The sequence below is a fragment of the Limulus polyphemus genome, unplaced genomic scaffold (genome assembly GCF_000517525.1).
Source record: "Limulus polyphemus unplaced genomic scaffold, Limulus_polyphemus-2.1.2 Scaffold3489, whole genome shotgun sequence".
In the NCBI taxonomy this organism is placed as follows: Eukaryota; Metazoa; Arthropoda; class Merostomata; order Xiphosura; family Limulidae; genus Limulus; species Limulus polyphemus.
This window is the reverse complement of record NW_013669099.1, coordinates 60,249-81,654: the sequence shown is the minus strand read 5'-3', so window position 1 is coordinate 81,654 and position 21,406 is coordinate 60,249. Positions and strand designations below refer to the sequence as shown.

The 21,406-nt window shown below is 34.8% G+C and overlaps 1 protein-coding gene across 7 annotated transcripts in view; it reads left to right on the top strand.

The window, feature by feature from the left end:
• The window catches only part of LOC106469442 (male-enhanced antigen 1-like), a 50,785-nt gene that overhangs the window by 13,028 nt on the left and 16,351 nt on the right, over positions 1–21,406 (top strand). For 5 of the 7 annotated variants that reach the window (XM_013929936.2, XM_022397961.1, XM_022397958.1 and 2 more), the window contains one exon: positions 8,983–9,206. In XM_013929936.2, the coding sequence (XP_013785390.1) occupies positions 8,994–9,206 (213 nt within the window). In that variant the 5' untranslated portion in view covers positions 8,983–8,993. Of the gene's footprint in view, positions 1–480; positions 1,102–2,413; positions 2,457–8,982; positions 9,207–21,406 lie in introns of those variants that run through there. The other 2 variants (XM_022397960.1, XM_022397957.1) reach the window with 2 other exon arrangements.

Sequence of the window (21,406 nt, the reverse complement as noted above, 5' to 3'; positions counted from 1 at the left end):
GTTGGAGGAGTTTTTGTTGACAGACAGGTATTAGCCTCTGGTATATATATATATATATATATATATAGAGAGAGAGAGGGAGAGAGATAATAATCACTTAAGTGGTCTGAAATAAAATAGCTTAGCAATACTTCGGTTACTGTCTCCATGTGCTCGCTCTCAAAACAGTCTTTCATATGAAGCTCTAAACAATGAGAAACACACCAAACAGATAAATTCTGCTGTATTTGGTCATTATCTTTTAAGTTTTATAACCCTCTGCATTTCTCCCATTATAATAGCTATTCTACCTGAGCACAGTTCACTTAGTCTTCTGTTTATAGTCAGGCATACCAAAATCTTTAAAAGCTGTATCTGTGACTGCCAATATACCATCAGATTTTGTAATAGCTGGCTCATCTCAGTGCTATCAAAATGCCCTAGAGGTTGGTAAAATATGCATCCGGACCTGGCTACTTTTTGCAAAGCAACTGCTAGATATATACAATTTATAAATTTATTAATAATTTGCAATTAGATACAGTACTACTGATTTGTTTGTGACATAAATCAGCAGTAGTATCTAGTATCAGTTTTTCTGTATGCTATTTTAACTCATTTTCATTTGGTTAGTAGTCAGGATATTGATTAATTCATTTACCTCATCTAGTGTTACAGTTATGTAGAGTGGATTTTTAAATAATTTTTTTTTTGCAGGTTGTGCAGGTTTTTCTGAAACAGAATTTAAAAAAGAAACTTATAGGCAACTTTACAGGGTTTTGGTGATTTCTGAATTTTTTTAATTACCAAAATACCAATACCTACTTGTGAAGAAACAAAAAATATGTCATAAATTTTCATTTCAGAACTGGCTTTTAAAGTTTCTTCTGTGATACATCTCTGATTGAACAAATGTGAAGTTATGAAGAGAATTTCCCATTTTTCTTACCTGTAGCTCTAATACAGAGATAAAATGTGGTAAATCCCTATAGAATAGTGGAAAAAATATGATTCCCATAAAATAATATATTTTGATCCCCTCTGAATTTCAAAACATGCAAATTTTCCACAACTGACCACTCACATTGTACAGTGAATGGATATTCCACAACAACAGAAAGTGTAAGCATACATAGATCACTATTTAATTGTTTTGCTTTAGGTGAAATATTTTACACATTTATTAGATTTTATCTTGCATAGAGCTAGTAAGATTTCATCATGATAAACGAAATTGGACCAAGCTTGCTGTTTTGTTAAAATTAGTCTTGTCCAACTCTTGGAATGGCCTTGTTCTAGGCATATTTGTGATGGACTCATGTCCATATGGGACATGATAAATAGTTTTTTAATGTAATAATTTTGTTATAATTTCTTGTATTGTATGAATTTATTTTGAAACAAGTTTTTAAATTTAATGTTGCACTGAATTTAAGGTTTAGCTGTCCTGAAAATGCTTAAAAACTTTCAGTATGTGGGACAAACCAATACAACTGCAAGAGAATGTTATAACTATCACAAATCTTTAACATATAGCTTGACATCTTTCCATTCATTTTGGGCCTGATCACTATTACAGCAGGCCCGGCATGGCCAGGTGGATAAGGCGCTCGACTCACAATCTGAGGGTCGCGGGTTCGAATCCGCATACCACCAAACATGCTCGCCCTTTCAGCCGGGGGGACGTTATAATGTGACGGTCAATCCCATTATTCATTGGTAAAAGAGTAGCCCAAGAGTTGGCGGTGGGTGGTGATGACTAGCTGCCTTCCCTCTAGTCTTACACTGCTAAATTAGGGACGGCTAGCGCAGATAGCCCTCGTGTAGCTTTGCGCGAAATTCAAAAACAAACAAACTATTACAGCAAGCATTTTATATCACCATGAACAAGAGGTACTGTCTTTTTGACCCATGATGGAGAAGGACCATGAACTCCCTCTTCTTTTAAAATATACCTTTTCACTTAAAATAATAATGACAGCTCCATCTTCAGAAATTTTATTTTTGGGTAAATAATTATCAAGCAGTCTAACATCATAAGTTTTTTTCAGAATGAAATTTATATGTTGAAACATCACACAATGGGTACTTTGGTATGCAGTGAATTGTGTAAATCTGATTTTAGATCATTGAATATTATACCTGTAATATTACTAATGAATTGTGTATGTGCTTTCTCATTAGAATATGCATCTTCTAGAGAAATCTTATTCATGCATACTCTGTAACTTACAAAAAACTGTAACTGGAAAAAACAATGAATGATTTGTTACTGATAGCAATATAATAAGTTTTTCCATCTTTTCCATTACATTTTCATCAATTTTCATAAACCATTCTTCAATAGATGTAGGTTCATTGCCTTGCAGCTTTTTTGCTTACTGTTCTCCTGGCATACTCTTTCTGGAAATGTGTACAGCTGGTTACAAACTGAAAATATAAATATGAAATGGTACTTAGATATTATTTGAACTTGTGTAAGTAAAATGTACCTTATTTAAACATTTATTAATTTAGGTATTACCAAAAAAGCTACTTCAATTTTTTTAACTGTACTTAAGATCATTGTATACAGGATAATGAAATTGTCTATATTCATAATAGGCTTTTGGGGTTTCACTTGGACCTTGAATGCATGATTTTGTTTTTAATGTTAGTTAAGAAAAATAGTTGTAAAAGTAAATATCTTTAGGATGGATAATGAAATTTGCATGGTGGTTTAAATGATCTGTGATGAATTAATGGCACCCTATTTCTACAACATTTCTTGCTCATTCAGTTTCTTGTCAAGTGTTGTAATGTTCAGCTCATGTTCCCATCTAAGGAGTATTTTCACAGTAGGGTTTGTGATAGTTTTGGGTTTTTAGCCTTTTTCAGTGTTAGTAGGGTTTGGATTTTCATTTTGTCATTTTAAGTATGCAGATTCTCCAGGGAAAAACAAAGTTAATTTTCTGTCCATCTTACGTGCAGTCTAAACTTTTTTTTAGATTGGTGTAACCATTTACATTAAGATAGTTTCAAATCCAACCTTGTTATTGGAAAATGGTTATGGAGTCTAAGTTAGTGTGAACTATCAATGGACACTTATTAAAAGACAGAGTAAATAGTAGTCACATGACAACCTATGTGATATTTCAACAGCCTATGCTTTGATTGATCCTATTTATGCATTCTCATTTTGTACAGTGTGTCAAGGTCATTGAAATTTAACACTGTATGAAATTGAAACAATCTATCAAACAGGCATCATTTAAAAAAGTTTTTTGTTTTTTTCATAAATTGCCTTAAATTGGTTTGAACTCAACTTTTTTACCAATGGTTGAAATTATTACTTGCATTTTTCAGTTCTCATTAGCATTTTATCAGTGCTATGTTTGAGCCCTGTCTTGGCTCATATATAAGTAATAGCTGTTAGTTCTATGGAGAGGTGAGTATCTATCTGAATTACATTTTTAATGTAAGGTAAATGTTAACTTTCTCTTCCCTTAATCTTGCACCATTGATTTGTTGAACCAGGTTTATATCTCTTAATATTTGTATTTAACAATTGCACCTTGCCTGGAATTTGTTTTTAAAACCTAACATGTGGAAGAAAAACTGAGATTTACATAAAAATTTTTTATTCTTAAAGCTCAAAAGTGCTCCTTACACCTGGTTAATGACACCTCAGTTCTGCCAATACTAACATCATTAGCTTTGACTTACACTATAAATAGTGTCCTCATTAGTTCCTGCTTTTGAATATACATTTTTTTCACCAAAACATCCTATACTTTAGCACCAAGTAAGGAAAGTTTGGTACTAGGTGAAGTTTTTCTTTGTACAATTCAGGATGGCCTCAACAAACACTTCAGGTTTCTTTCCTTTTTCACCTTAATGTGTTGCATTTTAAGACATGATGCTAATAGACTAGATAATTATTATGATGGATAATAGATAGATATAAATAACTTGATTTATTTAAACAAACCATAGTAGCTTTTGCAATAATCTGGTCAAATTCTGACTTTGGCCATTGCTAATACTTTACATTAAATGTCAGGAGCATTAATATAACAGTCTTAGCTAAATTAAAGACATCTGTACAAGATTACTAAAGCCATTGAACAATTAAGAGCTTTTTTACCCCCACCCCCATTTTCTAGTACTTAACACATATCTGTTTAATGGTCATTGACCCCAGAAGAATGCATGAAACAGCTGCAAGTATATCAAAATACTTTCCATGATGCCTCATTTGAACATTACTTTTGTCAGTATTATTACTGTTTGTTAAGACTATGATAATTATATTTCACAAGGTCTTCAGTATGGTTCACAAGAGTTAAAGAGATGAGGGAGTTATGTTGCTTTTAAGAAGTGGGATGAAAGTTCACAACAGCAGTGGTATTTCAGACTTTTGAAAACTTGTGAAGTTACTGAAGGAAAAGATAGTTTTTTATTGACATTTTTCACTGGCCTCTTGATTGTGTTAGAATAAAGAGGTTGAAAAAGCAAATTTGAGTATTTTGGGTAGTAAGTGTAAACTGTGGATGATTAGTGTCCAGATTTGTCCTCTTGTTTAGCACGTATATGTTTCTTAGTTGCAGGGCCATCTTAAGAATATTTGAGGGCTCTTACCACCACCACCCCCCCAACACATTAAAATTAAGTTTTTCAACTGGAAAATTTGTGGCCTTTTATTGCAGAAAATTGCTTTATAACTGGTTGATATTCTATGTTTTTGATGATGTTGCTTTCAATGCACATGAGGGAAAGCAGATTCAACCACTGCTGTCCCATTGTGCTGCGAAGATGATTCTTTGTAAGTTTGAACCTGGAAAATGAATGCTCCCCGATACAGTTGGTCACCACCATGTACATAAATATTCTGAATTTGATTTCAACATTGGGAAACACAAATTTCAACTTATCTGAAATGAGTTTGCTGTACATGTCCGGAAGAGTCTTGCATTTTTCGTCGTGGACGATGTAGTGCTTGCATTCATTGAGTAATTCATTGTAATCAAGATCTTCATGATAAGCATTAGCCAATTTTTCACACCTTTGACTAAGCTCATTACAGTCAATTGTTTTTAACTGACTGAAGAAGAAAAACAGATTTCCAATACTTTCGTAAGCTTCTGCATATTTAGTCAGGTGAGAGTTCAAAGAGTCCAGAATAGGAAGGTATGTTTCCATCTTGAATTTTTCACTTCCATGGAGAAGTATCTGTTCCATTGACCTATCATATCTGGTAAGATGCCCACTTTGCTTTCTTGCACGTTTGTCTCCATCACTATCTTTCGAATCTGGACACCTGCTTTTAACCTTCACTTCATACTCACCGAATTTGTCTGTAATTTCCTGAAGATAGGCTTTCAGAGACTTGAGGAGATCAGTGGCAACAAGTATGTCCACAGCTTTAGACCGCAAAATTTTAATTGTTTTGTTCACTCTTTCCAGAATCCAATGCATCTTGAATTTTCTCGAAACCTCCATGAAGAGCAGTGTCAGAGAGAAACTTGACCACAATATGATTCTTTCCCAAGGGTGACGTCAGAACATTCCAGCGATGCGTGGAAGCCAAGAAAAAGAAATACAAACGCTGATCCAAGTCAAAGAAGGAGATGATCTGTGGACCACACTCTGCCACTTTTACTCCCACCAAGTTCAGACTGTGTCCAGCACAAGGAATGTAGATAGCAAATTCATTTTGTTCATGGATCCAGTGTAGCATCCTGACATATTTGAGGCATTGTCATAAGACTGACCGCGGCAGTTTGGTAACGGAATGTTGTTCTCTTGCAGGAACTTTGCAACCGTGTCTGCAAAATTCTTTGCCCCCCGTGAGAAAAGATGGGGATGAATTTGAGGAAACGTTCTACTGGCTCACTTCCACGAATGTACCAGACAGCAAATGACAGCAATCGACACTTATTGAATAATACTTATTCTTTGATTTCTTCCAGAATTGCACAAAATACCTGTTGTCCCATTATTTCAATAAATTCTTCACAAATATTTGCTGATAGATATGATGGGTTCCCCTTTCCAGCATTTCCGTACACTTTTAAATGTTCTTCCAAAAGAGGGTCAGACTCACTCAATAGTTCTAGAATGCCAAGAAAGTTTCCATTTTTTGAGTAGTCAATAGTTTGATTCTCCCCATTAAATGCCAAACCTCTGGAGGCAAGAAAGCGGATAACAGAAACCACACGCTTTAACACTTTATACCAGTACTCCTGAACAATTTGTGAACAATGCTGACTTAGCAATGCAGAATCCACACAATCACTTTGTGCCGAATCGAATATTCCAACAGGCACCTGTGATGTTCTTCTCCATTTTCGACAATAGACGATATGGAAAGCAATACAAACAACCTTTGGATGGTGAATATAGCAGCCACTTGTGTTTTATAAACTCACCATTCCAAAGTTGAAGAAAGCGGATAACAGAAACCACATGCTTTAACACTTTATGCCAGTACTTCTTTTGTGAACAGTGCTGACTTAGCAATGCAGAATCCACACAATCACTTTGTGCCGAATCGAATGTTCCAACAGGCACCTGCGATGTTCTTCTTCATTTTCGACAATATATGACATGGAAAGCAATACAGACAACCTTTGGATGGTGAATATAGCAGCCACTCGTGTTTTATAAACTCGCCATTCCAATGTTCACGTTTGAATAATTTGTTTGTTAAATATCTTGTCACACAGCTGGAGTTTGAAAAGTCGCAATCGTGATTTTGACATTTTGTCGGCCCATTGAGAATTCAGTGGCCTACTGTAGCAGTATCTTTCGTGTTCCATAGTCCTGGATCTGTCAGAGTGTGATCGTAAATCACATTCCCATTCTCGGTTACCATTGCAGTGTTGATGTTGTATCCAAATCAGGAGCAGTAGCTTTTGCAGCAGGGGTGAACTAAGCTGATAACTTTGGAAGTTTGCTAAGTTTTCCTTTTTCCTCTGCAGTTCTTTTCCTCTTGTGTGCTCCACTAGCATATATACACTTCATTTCTGTTAAAAAAAACTATGCAAAATTATAACTTACAAAAATTAGAAATGTACATCTTGAAAACGACATGATTTTCGTGACGACCTAATGAATGTATATATTTAATATATAATTAATCATTCTATCGCTTCTAGTGTCCAATTATTTTTTCATACAAGTTTTTGGTTAGAAAGGTTGATTTGCGTGCTCGTTCAGTCGACCCAGTTACTTTACAATGAATGGGGCTAATGTGATACGCAAATGACCCTGATGAGGACAGTAATTTAAAAAACAAATGCCTAGTAACAGCACTTGCATTTAGGTGTGGTCATGCATATTCACCTTTACCATGAAATCAAGGAAGGGTGTAGCCAGTAATTTTCTTTGGGGTTGCCAATTCTTTGAGGGTTTCTGGTTTGGGGAAAAATATAAATGAGGAAACATTTATATTACCTTGGCTGCACCATGCATGCGTATAACAGACTGCATCCCTGGTGGAGTCCGGGGGCAAAGCCCTGTTATGAGTCCAGGAAGCTCCTCAAATGTTATGAATTGAAAGCCAAAAACTTGCCAAAAATTGACCCATTATGTCCTGAGCTTTAACCTGGGCCTATACCGAATATTATATGATTTACAAATGAATTTTTTAAAAATATTTGTGTACAGAAGTCATAATGACAATTGTACCTTATTTTAAAGCTTATAACTTAAGCTTTCTATAAATATCAATTTCATGCTAATTTGCATGATATTTGTATGCAAATTAGGTGATTTTTTGAGAGTGGTGGTTTTTTAATGAAAATTTGTTTTTTGGCTCAAAAAAGTTGAATGAAATTCACTCCTTGGGCCTAACATGATGTGGAATGAACATTTATTCACTTATTTAGTAGTTATATGGTATAATTTGAGCGTATTTTGAACATTTTTGATCAACAAAACCGTAAATGACTCGGTGTGTAAACAAGTAGGTAAGTCTAAGATCTGTTTACTGTACAAATGTATGTTAGGCTAATGAGCCTAATGTTAGAATGCTTTGAACAGACTAATGTATCGTTTTTTATTTTATTTTCGATTTAACTTTATAATCATTAATATTATTTTAAGAAATTGTTTTTTTTACTTGGCTGGACAGTACAGTACCCAAACAAGTAACAACTAAAATTTTAATGATATTTACCGTATCTTCTGGCTGATCTTGAACCATGCCATGGGAGAAATTTCAGGTTGCTGAAACATTTTGGTATTTTTGCTAATAATTAAGCCATGGAGTAATAACACTGGCTGAGGTGGCACTATTTGTTTATTATATATCAGCTGCATACTCTGAGCTGTTTGAAAGCTCATTCAACTTTAAACAACTCTTGAACATTTGCATTAAGACTGCTTGTGTTGTATTACACGTATATAAAAATGCAAAAACACGTTTACAAAAAGTACTGGAGTGCTGCACTGTTGCTGTGCTGGCCAGGTAAGGAGGCCCCGATCTCACATTAACACTATTGCTGTTTTATAATATGAACTTTAATTTTTAAATTGAATCTCTGGGTCCCCGGGCAACTGCCCAATGTGTCCATGTGATAAGATGGCCCTACTTAGTTGATATTTTTATCTCTGATTATAAAAACAAAATTGTTCAAAAAAAGTATTCCCGTAGATTGGTGTTATTTAAAATAATATAGAACAGTATGCTTTTTAGAGATTATTTTTTACCATCTGCATATACAATAATAATTTTGGATGAATGGTTAAGCCATGTGTTGTGCTTGAAAAAGTGAAACTAAAATATCCCAGAGCAATGAAACAAAAGAACAAAAAAAAATTAACTAACAAAGAATATCCATTTTAGTACTAAAAAATACCATTTGTGAAAAATGCATCAAAAACCTTGGTGAGCATTATAGGAAAGCTCCAGTTTTATATACTATAATATAACTATAACTTTGTTTTGGGTGAAGTGAAATAATTTTATCATAATTTATATTAACTGCATCTCAGACATGTATGTGTATATATTATCAGTTTGTATAGAAATGGCACCAGCTGTCCAGGCTCCTGTTGATAAACCACAAGAGGATGATGTTTCTGTGAGTGAAGGTCCCTCTCACATTAACTTTCTTGTAGCAGATGATTCAAATAACAGTTCTGGAAGTGATGATGAAGGACCAGCACAGAATGGTTATGAACTTTTACCACAAGATATTGGTGAAAATGGAACTGATCATGACTTACATCAAGATGAAGAAGTAAGAATATATTTAGTAGCTTGAACTGTTGTACCATAACAGGAAAATAACTGAATAATATTTCTCCTATGTGATGAAGATTTACATAAAACACTTTATTTGTTGTAACAACCAACAATTCAGAGTAATTTTTTGTTTTTTTGTTGATTGGTTTTACTGATTTTCAGGTCTACATAAAGTGGAAAAACCTGTAATTTTCATTTAAAGGTTGTTACATGTACATGTAGCTCACTTACAATAAAAGCAGCTATGTTAAACTACATGCATAATTATAACACACAAGTTGTGGTGTTTCAAGGTGTAATGTTAAACCATATGAGCACTTTTTGTGTTATCAAGTGCTACAGGCACAGGTATGATGTAACTTTCATCATACAATGGAAATTTCCATAAAGTGAATCTTATTCAGGTACAAAATGGGAAAAGTGAAAAGTATATTTTAGGAAAGCATTAGTGTTTATCATTATTTTAACTTCATAGGGTATGTTATAGCTTTACTTAGTGCTATATCAAAAATATTAACGCAAAGTCTGAAATTTTTATAAAAGCTATTGTGTGAAGTAGGATGATAGTTTGGAACAAGGGTCATGTTAATGAAGGGTTCACAACCTCCCTTCACCTGCCATTATTGCTCTTATAGAGGATTTATTATTTTCAACATAAGTTAACGTTAACAACATTCATAGATGTGTCACTTCCCTACACCAAACAGAAAAAAAACTTTATTAAATTTTCTATAATATAACATAAACACAGTGTGGGGGGAGGGCACACAAATGTCTTATATATCTAAAAGAGTGCTATAGCACTCTCTATGGAGGGATGCAATGAAAAAAAATGGCTGCCACTATTATAACAACACATAAACTCAGCTGAAGTTTCTACTCCAACAGCCACGATAAGGCTGATTTGAAGAGCTGTTTTTTGAGTTATACCAACTTTCTACTTTGACCCATGACCTTTCAGCTCTGTACCTCTTCCTACAAAGTCACCCTGACCATTGCACAGTATATACCATGTTTAAAGTCTATACATATTGACTTCTTGAAGCTTATACAAAACTTTTGGTGTGGTAATAATTAATACTGTAAAATGTTGTGCTATAAATATATTTTGTGGAAGTTAGGATTTTTGTATTATCACAGCATCCACCCACACATTTATTTAAGTTCATAACTTAGACAAAAGATGGGTATCTCAGCTTGTAATATGTAAATCAGAGTATTTAATATTATACTACATTTAAATACTAAGTTTTGACAAGGTACCTTACTTCTGCTTGCATACATAGCTATTCTTGTTCACTGCTGTTCTCTATTTGCAAAATTTTCTTTGCATGCCACAAGCCTTTCATTCCTATGCACCCTTTGATTCACATGGCTTAACTGATTCTCATATGCAAATTATCATGTGACAAACCTCCACCAATAATAGTGCTACACACCCACATGACTCCTGTGCTATTCTACCTAACTATCCCTTTTGTGTTTGGCTGTGCTTGTGTTCAGATGTTTAGATTTTTCCTCCATCAAGATTCTTTTTTTTTTCAAAATCTTTGTATCAATTTTTCTCAACAAGTTTACCATGTATTATACAATAGGGGTATTTATAACATATTCTGAAGTGGAATTATTTTATATTTCTACCCAGTTCAGAGTTTATATCTTATATCTTCTGTCAGCACATTTACACAGTCTTCAGGTAGTGGTCCTCGACTGTGGAATTATCGGCTTTACTTCGTTGGGAGAATGATTGGTCAATGAGTTGACCTTCGTTGGCTCTCAACTCAAGTTTGGGGGCCCACACATTTTGAAACACAGTCTGCTGACTTCGGAAATATTAAATGTTAAACTGTTATGATTTTTGAATATTTTTACTGTTAATATTATTATTTGTAGTTACTTGGGTTCAATAACATAATTTTAGTAAGTTTTGTAAAGTTCAGGTTTAAAATTAGAGCTTAGTTGTATCCTTTTTTCTATAACGTTAGATTAGGCTTACCATTGTTCTTTGTTATTTTAGGATTACCTATAATTTGTCTTACTGGTATATCATAAATTAGGTTAACTGTATGGTGTTTCTTCAAAACAGCACATCTCATTCATATGTTACTGTCAATATGCACTTAATTTTGAAATATAACGTCTATTTTATTTTTTGTTATTATTTATTACTTATACTTCATATTAAATTGCTGGGGTCTGCACAAACTTCTCCTGATATTGTTATGGCAGAGTTTTTAAATTACTGCTTAGTTATATACTTTGTCCTGCACAGTTTGATTAGACTTAACAAGTGTCTGTTATTTTCCTGTTGTTCATCTTATGGGTAAATTTATAATTAGGTTAAATATCTTGTTTTCTTATACACATAATATCTAATACATTAGGTTAAATATCTTGTTCTCTTTTACACATAATATCTAATACATATGTTTATTTCACTACACACTTATTTAAATTAACATCATATCAAGTATTTCATTTTTGTAATTCTTTATAATTTACACTTCTTATTTTTAATTTAGTATGTGAGGACCTCTGGGGGCCAGGGTCCATCCTACATTCTCCCAATATTGCTCACCTTCCTCCTACAACTGCCAAAACTGTTTAGCCTTTAGGATGACCAAGATTTTGTCAGTTTTCCTCCACCTAATTATGTCTTGCTTTCCCAGGCCTAGACGTGTTTCACAGTATAATTTTCCCCCTCTTTTTCCAGACATTGTTTCATGATGAGCATTTTTGTCTCTATTTCGGGAGAGGGTATTTGCATGCTTTACCCTACACAGGCTTTAGTTCATTTTGCCTTAGCTTGCCATCAGGTAGATTTTCTTCTTGATTCCATGTACTTAGAATCTCTGTCACCTGTATGAGGGGGCAGTCTCTCTTAATCATATTCATTTTATACCCCACCTAGTTTTTCAGCTTCATTTTACCCTATTGACTCTCCTACAGGAAATGTCTACTTTACACCTCCTTTCTTAGGCATTCCACCTATATCTAAAAGATTTTTGTAGGATACCTCCTCTTGCTTCCCTCCATGTTGGGGCATTTGCCATCTTTGTTTCTTTCCCTGGCTTCTTTGCTTTTTGGATCTTCTGGGGTGGGACAATGTTTTGTACTGTTTGTTTACCATCCACTTCTAATAGGGACTTAGATCAGTTCTTTTTCTCCACTGGTACATTTTTTGGGGGCTACTCCTTCACATTTAGCATCATGTGGGGTATCTGAAATGCTATAGTCAATTTTTTTGGTTGCCATTTTGTTTTATTTTGAACTATTGCCATCTTTATTCATGTTTTATGTTCAACACCTTCCCATTCTTTTCCTGTCCTACCTATGGGCTACTCCACTTGTTGTGGATGCTTGATGCTGATTGGAGTTCTGGATCAGTCGTTCCTATCTCAATCACTTCTTGGTTTATCCTTGTTTAAATATATTGTCTTTGATCACAATCAGGTGGGTCATTTTTGCAGGACTGAGAATGCCCTTAGGACACATTCTTATTTTCCATTTCTTGGGACGCTATCTTAGGTTTTTTTACACATGATTCAGTATCAGTTTCATGCCTTGCCTTTCGAACTTATTTTGGTTCCATATGTATTATATCAGGTGGTCTGCATTTTACCTAACTTCTGCACGTTGGGGGATTTTAAATAACACCACTACTTGTTACTTACCTAACAATCTTGTCTATTTGATGAGTGTCTTTTTAAACATCCACCTCCATCGAGACCTTCCATTCTCCTCTTTGAATGCATTCAATGGACCTTTTTGTTATCCAATCCATTATGGTTAACTTTCTTACTGCTAGAGAGGTTCTAACACATTGGGGGGAATTTGGCTTCAATGGAATCACTTCTCCCTTTGGACCTAGCACATTTGGTGTTCTTTTGGATTCTGCTCTTAACTTTCATTCTTCCCTCTTTCACTATATGTGTTGATGGTTGAACATATCCCCCACCTCGTTGAGTTTACTGCTTCCTCTCCCTTGTCTGTATTTGTTTCTTTTCCTTAACGCTCATCTCTAAAGTTGGAGTGCATGGGTCAATAGGCAGGAGGCTTCAGGACAATGGTTTACAGATCAAAAGTCTTACCATGTTAACACCCTGGCAGTCCAATGTGTTTTAGTTCACTTTCTTCCTCTTGTCTGAATTTGACTAATCCTGTTTCATTCTAACTATTTAACTGTGGTGCATTATATCACTCACCTCATTCTTGTTTCCATTGTGGTAGATAGTGGATCTCTTTTTTTGAATCCACACACTTGAAATACATCTCCTGGTGTGTCGTGTTCTAGAGGCTTTTGTCCTTGTTGCAGATTGTCTTTCCAGTCCTGACACACTTTCTCCCAAGGAGTAGTCTGTCAATCCTCAAATTTTCAGTGACTCTGTCTTCTGTGGAGTACTCCTCTGTGGGAAGAGTTTAACTCCTTTCTCAATTCCAAGTTACTTCATTTGTTCTTGGTCTCTGGTTCTTCAACCACTTGCCCTGGCTGTCGATACACACAAACAGGATTAGATCCAGTTTATAACTTTGATTTTTTCTCATTCTGTCAGTCTTCTTCCCAAGGTGATTTTGGTCATCCGTGTCACTCTGGGTCAGATCTTTCTAATTGATATTTCCTGGCTGACACAGATATGATTTTCTTGGCTGTTTTGGCTCGATATGTTTTTTTGTTCTGAATAGATTTTACTAACCTACACTTTGGGGGCTAATGTGGAATATTCTTTTCATCATTTTTGTTTCATCTTCCACCTTTATTCTCAGCCGGATCTGGATGACCTTCTCTGTCCCATACATGCTCTGGATTACTTCATTGCCTTCAAGGCTTCTTTCCATTGATTCCATTTCCGACAGTTTCATTCACTTCCACCTCTCCTCTGTTCATGATTTTTCTCTTCCTTCCTTACCCATTTGGTTTGGGTTGTGATTTGATTGGCTTTTTATTCCTTGTCTCCTTCTTCATGTAATCAATTCCTGGTGTCTTCGCTCTGATCAGGCATCTTACCTTTTACCTGCATCTCAACCCCATCGTCCGTTTGAGGTACTTCGTCTTTCGAGCACTGGAACCACACCTCCTACGTTAATCTCCCATTATCTGCTTTGGGTAGCTATTTCTTCTTCGTCTGGGTACCAGCTTCCACATGTTGCCATCCTTCATTCTTCTGTGAGACTGTAAATGGGCAAGTTTTCTTTCATTTGTTATATATATATATCTTATTTTTCAGTGGGTTGTCCCATATTTTGATCAGGACCCCACTCTGTGGCCAATGCTACCTGTCCAGGTGTACTTCAGTCACTTAGATTTATACTAAAATCTGCACTGTAAGGCCATGTTGACCTCACTTTCATATCTTCCATGGCCACAAAATGCACACTGTTCATTACAATCACATAAAATACAGATAGGATGTTCTACAAGATTGCTTATAGGTTATTCCTCACAATATCTTTGTTTCATTAATATGCCCTTTCCAGACCATACTAACCCATGGACTTCATGGGTAAAGCAAAAGGAAATTGCTGCCCATCCCTGCCATTCCTTAGATTGAATAAATTGTGTAGAGATTGAAGTTCAAGCAATTTTTTTTTCAGGATGTATTGAATAAATTTTTTTAGAATTACAAAATATTAATTAGTTATTTTTGACTAAAAAATGGTTGAAGTAGTTAAAATTACTATTTTTACTTAAATTATTAAAAGGATGTGCCCTCATAAGGGTTGTATTTGGCCTTACTGTGAATTTAAATCACTCGAACACATGTGAGAGATGAAGAAATGAGGAAGAAACACATACGTGAAGTCATAATATTATTCCTGTAATCAACAGAAAGCACAATTGCAGCAAATCTAAAGCACAGATGTGATGTAAAAGAGTACCTAGAGATGTGAAATGTTCAAATCCATATTATACTGTCACTAGAACCTTGATCACCAGTATCTTCAGTTCATAACTACTGCTCCACCCTGCCATATAAGTGTTATGACCTTGAAAGTGTTAAGTGAGTGTCAGTGAACTAATATTACATTTTCCATATTTAGGTGCGTATGCTGGTCAATATAAAAAAAACAGAGTATGAATATTAAATGTCATAGTGTATGTGAATATCAGATGTCAGAGTTGCTGAGTTTTCAGCATTTGCAATGACATATTTATTGTCTTTACATTATTAGCACATCTGCATGCTATGTTAGTTTTCCTATATGATATTTCTTTTGCCCTGTTACAAAGTTGTGTATATATATTATGGTGTTCCTTGCATAAGCTCAATGTTAAAATCAAGTGTTTTTTTTGTATAAGGACTGATATTTGGTTTAAATTGATACAATACTCATAATATGCACCTTATATAAACAAATACCTTGCACATGTCTTCATAATGACTTGCTGGGTAAAAGGGCAGTACCAGGACTACTGAAAACACCAATTACTTTTTACTTCTCTCAGTACTTTATATTCATTGGATTTTAGGACTAAAAATAGCTGTTATGGAACCACTGTTTGAGCAGTCATGCTCTTGATGACCACCTCGACTCCAGAAAGCTGCTCTCCAATCCTAATAGGGGTAACTGAGACTTAAGCATCAGCCTATGCAGCAATAATGTTGGAATGTATAACATTTGGGGTTTGATGATTAACTTGAATGATATATAAAGTCAATTATTTGTGAGCATCGATTGTATTGATTTATGTCATATAAAATAATCAATTAATCAACTAATTGAATTTAGTGTTTCCAGTTATTGTTTTGGATTATTCCAACTATCCAAGTAATTGAAATATTGCCATTGTGATTTCTTATTATTTTTGATTAATTCAAGTTTGTTCAGCATACTCAGTTTGTGTTATGATTCAATGAAAATAACCAACTAACTCAAATTAGTGTTTCTGATTATTACTGTTTTCAAATACTCCCACTATCCAAGTATCAAAAGCATTGCTGCATAACTAACCATATTAATGCCTGTTTTTGTGTTTACTTTGTTTGGACTAAATCATAGTGTAGCTTTAACTATATTTCCTACTTATTACAAGCTATAAATGTAACCAGTATTACTTCGGATAAGATTGCTTTCATTAAAAAAGTTTATATTATTTTTTATTCACTCCAAAAATGTTGATTGCTGAATAACTTGCTCATTCATATCCATTTGTCAAAAATTACTAGACATGAACTGATAACAATCCAACATATGTAACACTGATAAGTTGTTAACCTATTTATGCAATCAGGACTTGTTTAATTAGGATCAGCTCCAGCTAGATAGGAAGCACTAAAAAGGGAAAATATAAGTCTAACTGTCATCACATCTCTTAAACACTACCAAGTATAGTAAGCTTTATTGATTTTTCAGCATATTTGTTTTTAAATTTTCTTCCAGCTTTAAAATATAAACTGTAAAATATAAACATATTAATCATTTCAATATGTTCTTTCTAACCATCTATCTGTATCAACAGTTTCTTGCTTAAAAGCTTATGACATTTTTTTTATTTATAAAGTTGTTAAATAGATTTAAGTTTTTGATCTTTATGATGTAATTATAAAAAAATTTAAAATGTCTGTAATTAAAGATTTTTTTTTTTATATTACTGTGATTTTAATATGGATTATAGTAATTTAATTTCCACCTTATGAATAATTTTAATTATTTGAGAAGAGGTAGGTAATCTAGTATCATCATAAGTTTTATTACTAAATAGTAAATATTGTGCTGTCTTCATCTTTCTAGGATTGGAGTGCTCTTGTTTTCACAGAATTATATATTATCTATCACACTGATATGAATCTGTACCAGTTTCATCAAATATAAGAACAATTATTTTCAACAAAGAATTAGTTTTAGTTTTAGTAGATTAGTCTTGTGAAAATTTGAAGGCAGAAATCCACTGAGTGATATTAATTGTATTTTTAGTTTGTTACATTTGTTACAGGTTTTTGAAGTACTTTTGCCTGAAAATGTTTATCATATTGAATGAAAAGTAATTCAAAAATGTGAAAAGATCTTTAACAAAAATAAACAAACAAGATTAAAATAGTCTCATCTGAGAGTAGATTTGGTTGAATGTAATTAATTGATTATCAAATTTCATTAATCACCAAGCTCTAATAACATGGGGAATTTACATGTATTATACATGTTTAATGAACTATGGATCTTTTCTAAAAACAGAATTATAAATGGTAGGATGTAAAGAGGATATAATACAGAAAATAGTTTGCTGAAATACAAGTTGTGTTAGAATTTAAATTATAAAAAAACTAATACACAATAATGATGTAATTCAGAATTCTAATAATTTTGTTAACTGCAATTCTGATACAGTACATTACCTCTTCTCACATAAATAGCTATTTTCATTCAGTGCTACCTCTATATGCAAAAGGTTTTTGTATGCTACAAGTCTTGAGCTCTCATCTACCTCACAATCAACTTGGCTCAACTGTGTCTTGCATGTAAATCATCATGCAACAACCCTCCACCAATAGGAGTGCTACACAGCCTTCTGATGCATTGTGACTCACTCAGTTTGATTCTACCAGACTATTGCTTCTCGTTTGGCAGTGCTATCATCAAAACATTTTTTTTGTGCTCACTTCCTGCATTTCATATTTATTTTTTGAAATATCATACGAAGTGGAGATATTTTCTGTTTTTTTCCTACTTCACTTTACTGGTTTTAAGTGATAATTTGCCTTTATTGTTCTTCACCAAAGCTGATGTTTTCACTTCTAGAATGTTATCATTTACTTCCAGCACAACTACCCAGGCTTCAGGTGGCAGTACTCCAATGAGGAATTGTCAGCTGTAATACCTTGAGAGATTGATCATTAAATTAATTGACTGTTGTCGGTCCTCAAGTTTGGGGGCCCACACGTTTTGAATATGATCCTTTAACTTTGGACAAAGAAGTTGTTATACTGTTATAGCTTTTTGAATATTTTTGACATTAATATTAATAATTGTAGTTATTTGGTTTCGATAACATTAGTAGATTTGTATCTACTTCTTGTTAGGGTTTTTCCATTAAAGTTTAGTGATATCCTTTGTACTACAACTTTAGATTAGGCTTAACTTGTCTTTGTTATTTTAGGCTTACCTATCATTCATCCTACTGGTAAATTGTGAAGTAGGTTAAATATATTAATATATTGTTTCTTCAACAAATACCATCTACTACATTTTTTATTATAATATACACTTACTTAATTTGAAAATATAACAACTATTTCATTTTTGAAATTAATTATATTTTATATTTCTTACAAGTAATTTCATTTGTGAGGACCTCCTGGGATCAGGGTTCTCCCAACCTTCTCTCAGTATTGCTCCCTTCCTCCTCAAACTGCTGTACTCATTCAGGATGATGTTTGTTTTGACAATTTTCCTCCACCTAATTATGAAATTACCTTCCCAGGCCTCTACTGCAGAGTCTGCTAGGCCTACCTCATCCCCTTTTATACACTGTTTTTCCCCTTATTTTACACACTTTGGTTCATGCTGGGCCTTTTTGTCTCTTTTTTTTTTTGAGAGATGGTGCTGGCATGCTCCCCTCCATGGGCTTTGGTTAATTTTGTGATAGCTTACCATCAGGCGGATTGTTTTTTTTTTCTTGCTTCTCTGCACTTTGATTCTTTGCTGCCTGTATGAAAAGGAAGAATCTGTTAATCCTATTCCTTTCTCCCTAGCCAAGTTTTTCAGTCTTTGCTTTCCTTTATTGCCTCTCTCACTGGTATTAACCATCTTACACTTCCTTTCCAAGGCATTCAGCCTATTCCTTAAATTGTGTAGGATGCCTTCCTTCTCCGTACTTCCAAGTTTGGGTGACTGCCATCTGTGGCTCTTTCTCTACACACGTGGCTTTTGGGATCTTTTGGGTTGGGACACTGTCTTGTACCAAGTTCTTTTCCCCTTTCACTTCTAATCATGACTTGTAGATGGCTCTTTTCCTCCACTGGTCTGTTTTTGTTTGGGGTGTTACTCCTGGGATTTTAGCATCACATGGGGTATCTGTATTGCTCTTTCATCTCTTCAGCTATTGCACTCTAAGAGTTCCTCCACTAGTCATGTATTCTTGATGCAAGTTGGAGTTTTGTGTTCAATATGTCCCACCTCAATCACATTTTGGATCCATATTGTCTTTTATCACACTGGTGGGCCATTTCTTCAGGACTGAGGATACCGAAGGTTGATGTTTCATATTCTTATGCCCACATTCCTATTTTTCATTCCTTATGGTGCTTTTTTAGGTTGGTTCACCATGGGGTTGGGTATCAGTTTCAAGTCTTGCCCTTCTAGCTTGTTTCAGCTCTGTATGTCTTTGTCCCCATTTCCTCATTCAATTGCCTTGGCTGTCAAAGTATTCAGACAGGATTGGGATCAGTTTATTTTTTTATTTTCTCATCCCGTTCATCATCTTCCCCGGGTGATTTCGTTCATCCTTGCCAATCTGTGTCATGACTTTCTGATTGTTCTGGATCGATTTTTCCTATCCTTCACTTTGGTGGCTCATGTGGCATGTTCTTTCTTTTTCTTCATTTGTGTTTCCTTCCAACTCCCACCTTTATTCCTGGCCAGATCATGATGGTCTATGTCCTATACATGCTCTGGGTTGTTTAATTGCCTTCACGGCTTCTTTCCGTTTGTTCCCTTTCTTGCTTTTTCATTCCCTGATACCACTCCTCTGTTTGGAACTTTTTCTTCCTTGTCTCCTTTTTCCTATAATCAATTCCTGGTGTCTTCACTCTGATCAGACACCTTCCGTTTAATCTGCATCTCTCATCCCATTGGGTGTTAATTAATTAATCAATTCATAATGTTCTCACTCCAATCTGGAACCTTTCCTCTTACTAGCATCTCACCCCCATTATATGTTGGAGGTACTTCTATTGAGCACTGGGGCTACACCTCATACATTTATCTCCCATTATCTGCTATGGGTAGCTGTTTCTTTCTTGTCAGGGTACCATCTTCCACTTGTTGCCATCCTTCTCTCTCCAGTGAGACTGTGATTATGCAAGTTACCTTTTTTGTATATATTCTTCTTATTTTTTAGGGGCATGTCCCTTTTTTCTTTACAGATTCCATTCTGTAGAAAGTGGTGCCTGTACAGGTATACTTAAACTAGTCAAGTCCACACTGTAAGGCTATAACGACTTAAAATTATAATTTCCATGGCCACTAAACATACACTGTTGAGATGGGGTATTCCACAAAATTGCTTATAGGTTTTCCTCACGATTTATCTGCTTCATTAATATGCCCGTTCCAAACCGTACTGACCCATGGACTTCATAGGAAAAGCAGAAGAAGATAGCTGCCCGTCTCTGCCATTCCTTAGGTTGAATAAATCAGGAATGGTCAGCTTTTCAAAATGGGGTTTTCATGGTAACCTGTTGTGCTGTCTCCTGTGTTGAGCTTCTTCTGGACTCTCCACTGCATTTTCTTCCCCCTTTTTCTTCCAGTGAAGTAGGACAGTCCTTACCACTTTCCAGTTCAAGCCACTGGGGTGGTGGACCATAGAGGTATCCTTCTGAATGTGATAGTGATATACAATACAAAAAATAATGAATCCATTCAGTTGAGAGTAGGACCCAGTGGTGTTCTGCTGGTGTAGATAGCGAGATGTCCTCCAGTCTGATGCTACATGTCTGAGTGTCTCTACCCGAGAGGATGTTGTTGCTTTAGAGTGAGCTATCAAAATTGCAGTTAACCCCTTCAATTGGCTAGGCTTTGAATTCAGAGCAGAACCATTCAACATAAGTCCTCACACGTGTATTGCTGGTGTGTCTGTTTATTCACCCAATAGACCTGATCATATTCATTGCTAATGTGTTGTGGGTCATGGTGGATGAACATGCAGGTTGCTACAGTTTTTCTTTTTCACTACCCCTCAAAGATTTCCACATAATGCAGATGATACTGTGCTTGAGTGTTTCCTTTCTGATTGGTTTTGAGTGTGATATTTCACAATACAGGGATATCTTTATTATTCTGATCATCCAGATGTCAGGTTCTTGGGTCAGTCAAACATATGATGATGACAAAACCTTGTCGAAACGTTGTACATTTGCTGTCATGTTAAACTTATATTAAAGTTTTTCTTCATTACCCATTTAAGCCGTCTCCAGCCATTATTAAACATATGATAAGTTTCTGTCATATGTCCTGTTCACAGATTGGTAGGTATGATAT